Source organism: Thermobia domestica, chromosome 3 (genome assembly GCF_964235325.1).
Source record: "Thermobia domestica chromosome 3, izTheDome1.hap1.1, whole genome shotgun sequence".
Lineage (NCBI taxonomy): Eukaryota > Metazoa > Arthropoda > Insecta > Zygentoma > Lepismatidae > Thermobia > Thermobia domestica.
In genome coordinates this window covers 67,331,675-67,344,254 of record NC_137456.1, presented here as the reverse complement: position 1 = coordinate 67,344,254, position 12,580 = coordinate 67,331,675, and the positions used below count along the sequence as shown (strand labels likewise).

Sequence of the window (12,580 nt, the reverse complement as noted above, 5' to 3'; positions counted from 1 at the left end):
ATTATGACATGCGCCTGCTTCCTTTGGATGCACCCCCTCGGGCCCCTGATATAATCCTGCCCTGACTCGGTTTAGATAACATTCGTGCTTTTAAGTGGCCACCTAGCACAAGTTGGTTCGTGTTTTATGCACTAGTTTTTATGACATACGTCCACACTGTATTTCGAACAATAATCACTGCTAAGTGAGTTATTGTGACAACCCAGTTGGAGGAAAAACTAAATATTTTCTTATTTTTCTTTTTCGATTTGCGTGTGGTCCGGCGATAAGCAGCAATGCCTTATAAACTAACAGAGAAAACATTTCAGTTTTTTAAATATTATTTTGTTAGATTCATAAGCCTAAAGTATAGGTATATTAGATGCAAGTACACCACACAATGTTTTATGTACAACCATGAAGAACAACACCATGCAGAAATCTTTAAATACGGTACCCAATAGGCTACACATGTTTCAATTTTCTTATTCGCAATCTTATAATTATTATATTTGTAACTCAGTTGTTTTGATTGATAAACATTCAAAAGTAAGTAATATCAGTTTATTTGAATCATCATGTTAACATGGTAGAAATTATGATAATATTTTTAAAACAAAATATAAAAATTCCAGTTAATATTCAAAAATCAAACACACTCTCTCTCATTTATACTCAATACCATCTTTCTTCACTTCTAGGTACTAACCAAAGGACTGATTACTCGGGGACGTTTACATTATTGTGTTTCTTTATTTGCTTAGATAAATTTAATTATTCACACCTTGTTGCTAAGGCGTAAATAAATTGCTCAGCAACGGAAGAAACAAAATAATTAAAAACAAATGCACGGATTATTGATTCAATTTGAGCCAAGTTTCGCCATCCATCTATTAGTCTTTACAAAGCTAATTTTGGTTATTGCTCCCGAGTGACGAGGAGGGTACCAGCTTTAATTTCAAGGGGACAAGTGAAGGCCCAGAGGATTTTTTGAGGCAGCTATTTTTTTTTTATTTGTGTACCAAAAACGATAGTTTTTGTATTACTTCGTTTATCTTACAACACGACATATCTGGGAGTCAATAGTGGGTCGAGCAATAGGAATGGGAACCCCTATTGTCTTTTCTAGCGTCGTCACTGTTGCTCACTTAAAACAATGGGTGATCGTGCTGGCATCTGTTATCCACTTGTATTCTGCTCCACAGTTAATTAACGAGGAGATTTATGTGAATTTGCTCTTACTCATTTTTTTTAACCATTTTCAAAATAATGAAAGAACAAAAGACAATATCAAAATTCGAGCTTCGAAGTTGTCTAGTACTTAAAATGTTTTATCAAATAGAAAATGACGACATGTTAGAATTTTTCTGCGTATTTTTAATCAGGTGTTGTAACTGAAGTTATTATTAATGGAAGTTCAAATTGTGAAAGGATAAACAATGACCGAAAGACACAGTTTACTTTGTTTCGTAGTATTTTCTAAATACTAAACCGCAATGAAGTCGAAATCTTAATATTACCTGTGAACTCTTATTCCTTCATGCAGTTGCTAATATCAAACTGAAGGTAAGCCAAGCATCTGGTCGAGGTCTGGTCGTATATCAAGTAATTCTCATGGGGAAATTTAAAACATGATTTTAAAAAAATCGTCCAACAATTAGTACTTTGAAAATTGTAAGAGATGCCAGCGACCAATTGCTCATACAATATTTTGAAAATAATAACGAGAAAGGAAATCCATAGGAATTCCTCTAAGGCTACTTGCATCTGACCAACTCAGATGAAGCTTCTAGCATGCCATTATAAGACAAATTCGTATCAGAATCTTCCCCTCAAAGAATCACGTTACTTTTAATGTGTTTCTTGTATGACTTTTACGTGCCTTAACTGATATTACTAGCCAAACAATAAAAGACCATTGCTTCCCTCTTTTTCTGCCAATGCCTCGCAGATTTTCCTGTCCTATATAAATTTACAGACAAATGCTTTAGGAAAAAAACAAGTCAACCCACCAATCATAAGACAGTAAGTGTTAAATTTACATCATACATCATAAGTTTCACCGACCAGAAAATAAAACTATGTATCTAGGAAGACACATGTACTGATACCTTAAATTACAACTTGATTCTGTAAACATTTCACAAAAAAAACTTTCTTAATTTCCGATGTTAACAGTAGATAGATCTATTTTTACTAAGGAAAATGTCCTCCTACGAACAAATCTAACACAAATGAAGGATTCTCCTATAAGAATCCAACATGTATCACTTGTTTACATAAGAAACTTCGTCTTTGGTAAACAAAATGGTTTTGTTTTATAGTCTTTCTCACTCTTCCTGAGCACTGAGAAATATGGAACTTTGACACCAGTCTTTTAAAAGTTACGAACTAGATTAATTTAAGTTTTATTGGACGTTTTCACGTTTCTTCCACTTCATTGGTGTCCACTGCGTTTGAATTTGAATTTCTGTTTGCATTAGTTCTAATTTCAATTCCTAAGACCCTCCGCAAAATTGGCCTTAAATCTTCAAAAAACCTCTGAGTTCTTCTTGCTGTGTTCTGTAAAAAAAATAAGAAAGAGAAAGGTTAGGAATAACTTTAAAATTCTTACATTTACGAAATATTGAGTAAAATATTATATATTCAGTTATTACAAATGTATAGTAATATTATGATAGGTTTGGATATATATTGTATATCGTGCACACAGTGGTTTCACGAATTATGTGGAGGTATATGTATATTGAAAATTGTGGTGGTGTATGGTGAAAATTGTTGTTTATAACAACAGCTGAACTGATAAGAAAAAATTACCCAATAGATTGTTTGTATATTCTATTCAGAATTTTTGAAGAATTATTCCCATTTCTCCTTGAAGTGAGCATTTGACGTGTAAAGAAAAACATGCGCTATAAGGCAATTCTTGCATCCGCAAAAATAAAACCAGACATACTAGAAGGTTGTATACTTACATTCCCCCACTATTTTCCCTGCTATAAAGTTAAGTTGGTATGGTCCCACTAATGGGCAAAGAGTGGGAGTAATATAAGGTAATCTGTGTAGAATAATAGGTAAGGCAGATTAGTTGGAATTCAAATTTAGGAAAAAAACATTAAATAGAATAAAGTCAACTATTTAAAAATTAAGCAAGAAGTAGAATTGAAAGCTTGATATAAAAATATAACGCACTGCATTTAAAAGCAACACCAATAATAACAAAAACATATGAATAAATAACATTTCATCAAAAGTAATTCAATATTTTGCAATACATTATCATTCAAAACAAGCACAGTTGGTTTCATTTAACGGTATATATCAAAGATTACCCTATCTAATATAATTATCTTTTAAAAATTACAGAAGAATGAATAGTTCACATTCTTACTGTGGTTCACAATTTATATGTATTCCAATCAACACCGAAGTTATTATATAAGCCACTGTTAGAGTTCATGTTATAAATCAATAAATTGAAAACAAATTTTCTTCCTCGCTAAATACATAGATTAAAAATTTAAAATATAACGCTTCGAATTATTCTTTTTCTTCTGGTTGTGACTTCGTTACATACTAATGGGAGCGCGGTGGGTCAGTGGTAGAAAATGAAATGAAATCTTTTAAGTTTTACGTCCCACGATTATGCCGGTTAGGCTAAAAGAGACGGTGATGATGAGAGATGAGTGAAACGGTGGAATGATGAAGAAAGTGGGAGGAAACGGAAGAACCCCGAGAAAACCCACGAGCACGATGTTTGTCCACCACAAAGTCCACAAGGCGCAAGCTGGGATCGAACCAGGGACCCCAAGTACCGGAGGTGAACGCTCTACCACTGGGCTACCGCGCCCTCAGGGTCAGTGGTAGAGTACTTGCCTCTGGCGCGTGGGGTTCCTGGTTCCATGCCCGGCCAAGTAAGTTTGAGTTGGACAACATCGTGCCCGTGGGTTTTCTCGGGGACTCACGTTCTTTCCCATATTCTCAATCAACCAATTCTTCGATCATTATTCACTTGCTTTAATCATCGTCTCCCTTAGCCTAAAGGGTATAATCGTGGGACGTTAAACTTAAAGATTTTATTTCCATTTAATTTTTTTTAGTACGGTACATACTATTTGCACTGTGGATCTCAGGTAGTAATAGAAGTATTATTATTAGCATTTAACAGGAAAAAAATGACCTAAAAGTCAAACATATATCCAGTGATAATTTTACAAGATTTTCTCCAGGAGGTGGGAATTTCAATACACTAGGGAATGAAAAGTATTAATTTTCATTGAGGATGTATGGTTCTCAGTGGAATTTCGTGGCTCCGGGAGGAAAAGATTTACCCTGAGTCACCTCCTGAAATCATCACTGCATATACAATTCTGATAAAACTCATTAAGAGGCGTAATCACTGCGAAATTAAAATATCGCTAATTTTACAGTAATTATGTGATATCTTCAAATAGATAAAAGATAATCGAAATGTGGAACAACAAGACCGCGCTAGACAATATTATTTGGAATGATTTACCGTTATCACGAGTCACCTAGGAACTTTCCGTTTGCAGCCGTTTAGAAACGTGAAAATAAATGCTAATTTTCTAAATGGCTGGAAATCGATAGCAGATAAGTGAGTCGTGATAACGGTATCTCTTGTGAACTAATATTGTCTAGCGAGCTCATGTTCCACTTTTCGATTATCTTTTATCTAATTGAAGATATCACATAATTACTGTAAAATTAGCTGTATTTTAATTTCAATTTGATGGAGGGGGGCCTCTTAAGCTTAACAAAATCATATTTGATGTGTAAATCCTTATGCGTAGTTTCCGAAAAATCGACAAAAACTTTCTTTGTAAACTTAAAACTTGATGTACTATAACCAAATCTCCTATTAAAAAGAAACTGGCCCTGAAATGTACACTAATCAAACTTTTCACTATGGCAGTGGCAAAATGACAATGTGTGTTTATATAGTACCAGTATGTCAAAATAATAATTAACCTTTAAACTGTAATTTTTGTTTAACTATGAGGTTGTCCAAATACGATACAATCGATAACTTACATTGTACTTAACAAAGTTACTTAGTTGAGGTTAAGTTGTGAGGATTAGTTTCTTTAGAAAATGAAGGAGAAAAACAATTTTTATGATTTTAAAAAAATTATGTCGCTAGTTACAAAATTGTCAACAAGGTTGGGAGCCACTATTATATACAAGGTTTGGTAAAAAAAATACAGTGGATGGATATCCTTTTTTAGCAGCAACTGCTGACGGTACAACCACTTCATATAATTTGTCCGATAGCCTGATCCGTTGTGACACGCATTGTCAAGTTGGAACACGTTCTGACTTGTCAGTCAGCGTCCATAGCCGCGAGAGTCAGGTTGTGTTCGCCGCGCATCAACAACGCATGAACATTAAGTTCTGTTTTAAATTGCAAAAGAGTGCCAAAGAAACTCATGAAATGTTAAAATTGGTGTATGGGGATAATGCTGTAACTTTGAAGACTGTTTACAAGTAGTAGGTATGAGCGATTTAAAAGCGGAAGTGAGTCGGTAGAGGATGAGCAAATTTTGGGACGTCTATTCACCTCAAAAACAGAAGAAAATGTGCAAAGAGTGGCAAAACTTGTTCGTTCAAATAGACAAATAACTATTCGAGAGCTTTCTAAAGAACTAAGCATCTCGTACAGGTCCGTACAAAGCATTTTAACCACCGATTTGGAAATGAGAAAAATGAGTGTGAAATTCGTTCTCCGACTTTTAACTGTCGAACAGGTGTTTTTGGCCAAAAAAAAATATTCCTGTCTGTTCACATCCATTGTACTCTCCAGATATAACATGACGCGACTTCTGGCTCTTGACAAAAATTAAAACCGTGCTGAAAGCAAAACGTTTGGACACCATTCCTGACATTGAGAGAGCCACAATAGAACAGCTGACCGCCCTTCCAAAAGAAGGCTTCCAGAAATGCTTCCAGTCATGAATTCAACGTTGGACTGAGTGCATTGCTAGCCAAGGACAGTACTTTGAAAGAGATTAAATCAAATTCCATTTAAGCTTATTACTTTGTTTCAAATAAAATGATTCACCGTATTTTTGATAACTTCTCGTATTGTTCTTGATTTTTAAGGGCAAAATCTACGAAATACGAAAAAATAGGTGGTTCTCAGGCCCGTAGCCAGCCCAAAAATTTAGGGAGGGCCGGTAGAAGTTAGGGGGGGCCGACCCAATTATATTATACTTCATCACCATATTATAGTTCATTTGCAAGCCTACCGTGAAACTTTCTTGGGGGTCAGCCACAGTTTAGGGAGTGCCCGGCCCCCTATCCCCCCCCCCGTGGATACGGGCCTGGTGGTCCTATATGATGAAATTTAGAAATCAAGCGTAGAGAATACAATTTGCGAATTTTTGTCCATGATATAATACTTCAAGAGCAAATTCTCCGAGTTTGCTGTCAGTATGGTGATTAGTCTTACAATTCAAATAGAGGTTTATGAATGAAAGTTTATTTGTTGTCTTTCGGCAAATTTAGAATTAGTAGCAGAACATCTTTTCATCAATAGAAATTAATGTACACTGTATTCGCTATCATTTCTCTTCCACATCACTACACGTAGGTAATTCCAGGACGGATCAACGTTCTGTGGCCTAAACTAAAGGAAGTTGTTGCTGTTCCGTGCTTATAAGTTTTGTTACTAGATGACAGAACAATCTTAGGATAGCTTCACATTAATTTGTGGTATTGTTTCTTGGAGTAGACTAATACATTTTATTCAATTTATAATAAACAAATAAATAAATGCGTGCACATTGTAGCACTCTTTGATGAAATAATGGTAACTTTGAAATAATAATTAAAGTTATCTGAAGTCTTCCATACAGTTGAAACTAGAAATTTTTACTCTATTGCCTACGATCCACTACTAGTTGCAGCATCAGTTTCTATTCCTGCACTATCCTGATCATAATCCTGTCACCATGTGCATACAGAATCAACATCTCCTGTTCTTAACACATCTACCTCAGGTGTCCATCATCAACTGGGGCTATTATCGTCGGCTGCTACATGACATGCTCGGTACTCAGATGCTGCTTCACACCTTCGCTGACATTGACAAAGCAACTCATCAAACAACAGCCGCTATCCAAAGTGCTTATTGCCAAACCACAAGTAAAACTTCTTCCGATCTTCAGGGATCCTCCGATGACAAACGCACCACTGCAATTGTCCACCTCAAAAACTGGGCGCGCATACTTTGGCAACACCTTCGAATACGAGCATTCAAGACTCTATATAACTATATTCATCAGAATCTGAAGAAACGACTCCAAAGAATCAAATGTCAACAGTGAGATGCCAAACTTCACTCCATTCAAAAGTCTTACAGAGATTTCTGGCGCTTAGTCAGATCGCTTTCAATATCTACCGTCCGCTCCGTTCAGTCTCTTCATGGACCTCGAGGCCTTATATTTGATGATAATGACAAAGGGACAATCTTTGCATAACAAGTAAGTACTCAGTTCCAGCCCAATGTTGAACCTAGCGACGAGGATACAATTCGACGAGTGCATCGCTTCCTGGCTCAAGCTCATCCAGCGATACCGTTAGCACCCACTCTCCTATTTACTCCACGAGAAATCAATGCCGTCCTCCAGCGCCTCCAACCAGAGAAAGCTGCTGGTCCGGACAACATTCCTGGTGCTGCCCTGAAGAACGCTCCCAGGAAACTTGTAGTTATATTAAGTCGCCTTTTCAACGCCATCCTACTCCACTTTCATTTCCCAACGTCCCTGGAAACTGGCGATCGTCTGCATGATTCCCAAACCAGGGATAAATCTCCTTTTCCCCCAACATTACAGGCCAATTAGCGTACTCTGCTATCTCAGCAAAGCTCTGGAACGTCTCCTGTACCGTCAGCTCCTGAATTTCGTTTTAGATCAAAATTTACTGCCAGGACATCAGTTTGGATTCAGACCTGATTTCGGCATGACGGTTCAAATAAGGCGACTTGTAGAACTTATCATCCAACATCTCAATGACAAATCCCAAGCAGTGGCAGAGTTTTTGGACGTTGAAAAAGCGTTTGATCCTGTCTGGTATGCGGGACTGAAAATACAAGCTTCATCGTATGGGAATTCCTACCTACTTCACAGCCTTGATAGTCTCTTTTCTGGATTTCAGGAGATTCCAGGTCCGTCAGGCCTCCACCTTGTCTGACCGATTTCCAATGGCCGCTGGAATCCCGCAAGGTTCCTGCCTGTCACCTCTGCTATATAATCTTTATACAGCTGATCTTCCCACTACTGAAACCACTGCAGTAGGCACCTTTGCAGGTGATACGGCTCTCTTCGTCTTCAATCAGAATCTCAGCTTTTCTACCCTCCGGCTTCAGCGTCATTTACATCAATTGGAATAATGGGCTACGCAGTGGCGTATACAAATCAATTCTCAAAAATCTTTTGTAATTCACTTCACAAGAGCATACCGTCCACCGGACGTCTCATTATATTATGGACCTCATCAGTTTCCTCAAACTACCAGTGTCACCTCGGAGTACAACTGGATCGAAAACTAACCCTAGGACCACACATTCAGCATACAGCAAAGAAAGCTCTTCAACGACGTCGTGCTATCACATGTCTCCTTCGCTCACCAGCATTAAGCCTCAGCACGAAGATCCATGTCTATAAACAGATCATACAACCAGGGTTCCTCTATGCTCACCCAGCATGGAGACATGCAGCCAAAACACATCTTGTTAAACTGAAAAGAGTTCAAAACTACGCCATCAGGATCCTCACTGGCCATAGTCGTGACACCCGCATAGCACAACTACATGAAGACACTGGATTACTTCCCCTGGACCCGTTAATGGACCTACATTCTCGAAGATTCTGTAAGAAACTACAAGAATCTGACCACGACATTCTGCGACAAATATGAACCATACCAGCTACTCGACAGGTCTATGCTCGACCACAGCCTCCTCAGTAATCATACAAACCATCTAGGGCTCTTATCGGCACAGCACCACAACTGATAGCCACATCGATCAGACAACATAAACAAAATCGTCAATGAAGGTACGACAGTTGCCCTTGGACAATATCAAGTCACTTGCGTCCAATTCACATGCTTTCATAGCTCATATAGGAAGCAAGGGATCCAAAAAGGAACCCGGTACTATCAACCTGTAAACTGTCAGATATAAGGATGGGTGGATGGATAGTAGTTGCATTTTAATACCATCCAGATATAGAATTTGTGGTATAGTACTAAAAAGTTTTAATTTGCTTTGAGGAGTGCTTGAAACTGTTTCCTTTTCAGAAGGTTGTAATTATTTTCGGAAGAGCTGTAGAAAGAGAAGAAATAGATTCAGTCTGGTAATACTATTAACCCTTCGAATTAGGGGCCTGAGTACGTCTTGTCTTTTAAATACCCAGTATTAGGCAGGATACAGGGTATACACACTCACTAATTACGATCTTTAAACAATCGGTATTGCTTTGCCATCTATGGAATTTTCTTCATGCCTTAAATAAAATATTTAAAAGTGTTGGTAGCAGGACATTACTTAAATACCGCCTATATAGATTTAAATGCGTTTTATAAAACATCGCTACTGACTGAAAAGACGACACACCGATGGAAAAACCTCCCAAATTATAACATTTTCTATTAATAGTGCTGGAAATCGTTTTGTAAGTCACTTATATCCTATTTCTGAATTGATTTTCGTGACCAGAATTCGTCACTGACTACATTGTTACCCCTAATAAGTACGCTCATGTCCAGAAATTATAGGATTTTTTTTCCGAAAAAATGTTTTAAAAAGTGTGATATATACCAGTATGTGATATGTAAACGTGAACCGTGAGGAAACCAATTGGAATACGAACACCACACTAACAACATTATAAGGCATTTGTTGTGTGTGCTATGTAGCATCTTGTATCATAGGTGTTATGATGATTGATGGAATCGAAACCGTTCAATACGTGTCATAGGTACTTCAAATGATTACAGTACAAATGCCATGCTAAATGTTAGGACGCTTAACGTTTCCTTTGGTAACGCATTCCATTCCTGGACAAGCTACTTCGGAGGTCGAGGCGAAGATATGGCTACCACTCCTCTGCAACTAACGGCGTCCATGTACATGATAAAATTGTAGTTCTGGGGAATCGATGTGATTACTCCAAACGAATGATATCTTCATGTTTGAGACATTCCTGCTCCAGCAAGGGTCATCTATCATTTATTCAGATAGAATTCCTGAAAATATCTCACATATTATAGTTAGATGACATTTCTATAGATCACATCCGTCATAATATGTTACTGGAACTCAATTAGTGGTATAAGAATATAGTATATCCCCTATAACATGATTCTTCCTTAGACGAAGATTTCGGCATCATAGCAATCGCTTTCTACAATATTAGTGAGGTTAAAACTTGCGTTTGAAACACTTCAGATAAACAGGCCAAAACTAGACTCGTCCATGAAGAGTGTATTATCCTGCTGTTCTGGACTCTATGATAAAGCGCAGTGACAGTCACTTATGTGAGGTAAATGCATCGGATTTTTCGCCTAGTATAAAACAGCCACGTGTCACAGGTCTTCCCCATGACTACTTGGTTAGCGTACATGTCTTCGTCATGAGTTCGATTTCCACTGGAAGTTCAGGTGATTCGAACCTCTCGTTTCATACGCTCGATCATAGAATCAGATATAAAACTCCAACACAAACAACAAACTTTGTGCAGATGGCATAAACGGTCAGCGATACGTGTGTCCTCAAAAATTCTGCAGCGTTTCTAGCCAGAGCTATTGTTAATGTGATAGTTCGGACATTTAGGAGCAGATCACGATAATTAGATTGGTTTGTGTCTATGCTTTGGGTTGAGTCCTGGTGCCTGTCCATTTAACCGTCAAATATTTCCGCCAACTTGGAAAGGTATCCATACCTGCAAATTTGAACCATTAGCAATATTAACTTCCTATCTAACTTTCGTTGACTTTTACAGTTTTTCACTCTGTCCATTACACAATCACATATAATGTTATACCGTAGCACTTTTTGTGCCTACTATTATTATATATGCGCTGTTAGACACATATTCAGTACGTAGGAACACTTTACAAAACACACATTCGCATTCTGTGCTAAAGAACATAATCTGGACTGTAAATGACGGTCGTGTCGCCAAACTGGGTAAGAAGTGGAACACATAATTGCTATGGTACGTTCAAAGAATCGTATTAAGGGGTGCGTTCAAGCATACAAATTCATATTATTTCAGAACACAATCGGTTTTCAACGGTCTTTTTTTTTTTTAAAAAAAAAGGATCTTAATTTGAGCTGTATGTGCGTATGCTTATATGTTCATAGGTAGACTATGTATGGCTGTACGCGACTACCTCGAGAAACATTTTTTCATATTTCGATGCGGTCAAGAAGCCGCGATTTTCATATTTCAACAAGCTGTTCCCGAGGAAGGTTTATACGTACCTAAGTATAAAAACTTGAAGAAAATTAATTATTATTTAATTTTAAAGTCAAATAATAGCTTTAACGCCTGAAACATATCCTAAAATACGGGATAAATATCCTCGTATACTACAACCAGAAATTCATCAATGCAATGCGGGTTGCATATAACTAAGAGGTAAGACCCTATCTTTTCAGCCAGCTTTCTGCGGATGATTTACCAATGGTGATGGGAGTTCAGAACAATTGTGATATCATGACAATTTACGTGCTGGTCTTGCCCTACCATTACCAGAATATCATCCACTTTTCTGTGATTCGTCACTCCGAGAAGAGTGTTGGAGGTCCGTGTTAATTTTGTTTAAGGGCGAAAAACGTGTGTTCTCCCTATCCAAAATCGTTTAAATTTTTCCCCAATAGAAGAAATTGACACGGTCAATCCGTCCTGGGGATTTCGAAAGTTGGATCTGTGTAACAAAATACATCGTATTCATGCCCTGCGGTCTGCTATACAGAACTTTTGCTTTTTGTATTGCTGGTTACGTGTATCCTCCCTATCCAAAATCGTTCCAGTTTTTCGCCCATGATAGAAATTCACACGGTCAATCGTCCTGGGGGTTTCGAATTTTTGATTCTGTGTAACAAAATACCTTGAGGTCCGGTGCACAGAACTGTTATTTTATGAGTGTGGTTGTGTTATCTATAAAAAAAATTGTAGTCGAGCAAAGCCAAGCATATTTAATGACTAATAAAATTACCATGGAAATAATGTTATAATAGGTAATAACTTGTTCGGCTTGGCACGACATTAAAAAAAACAATTCATAGATAAAAATAGCAATACATATATATCATTTTCTATTTTCAAGCGTTTAATTATAATTATCTGCTTTCTTTAGAGCTTATTATTTTTAGCATTTTAGTGCCTTTCTAAAATTCGGTTCATATTTTTAAAAAATATTGTATACATATCTTAATTTTAAAATCAGTAAACCCTTCATTTACTTACCCTACAGAATGACTGTACTTACAACATCTAAGTTCGGCGTTTGTTTTCCCTGTTTCGAAGAAAATTAAATAAATTATGGACGCGACTTTCTTTTTAGCACT

At 37.2% G+C, this 12,580-nt stretch overlaps 1 protein-coding gene across 2 annotated transcripts in view; it reads right to left on the bottom strand.

Annotated features, from left to right (window-relative positions):
- Positions 1-532: 532 nt before the first annotated feature.
- The window catches only part of LOC145680467 (uncharacterized), a 173,171-nt gene continuing 161,123 nt past the window's right edge, over positions 533-12,580 (bottom strand). For both annotated transcript variants that reach the window (XM_081751032.1, XM_081751033.1), the window contains exon 6: positions 533-2,541. In XM_081751032.1, coding sequence (XP_081607158.1) covers positions 2,401-2,541 — 141 coding nt within the window. In that variant the 3' untranslated portion in view covers positions 533-2,400. The remainder of the gene's footprint in view (positions 2,542-12,580) is intronic.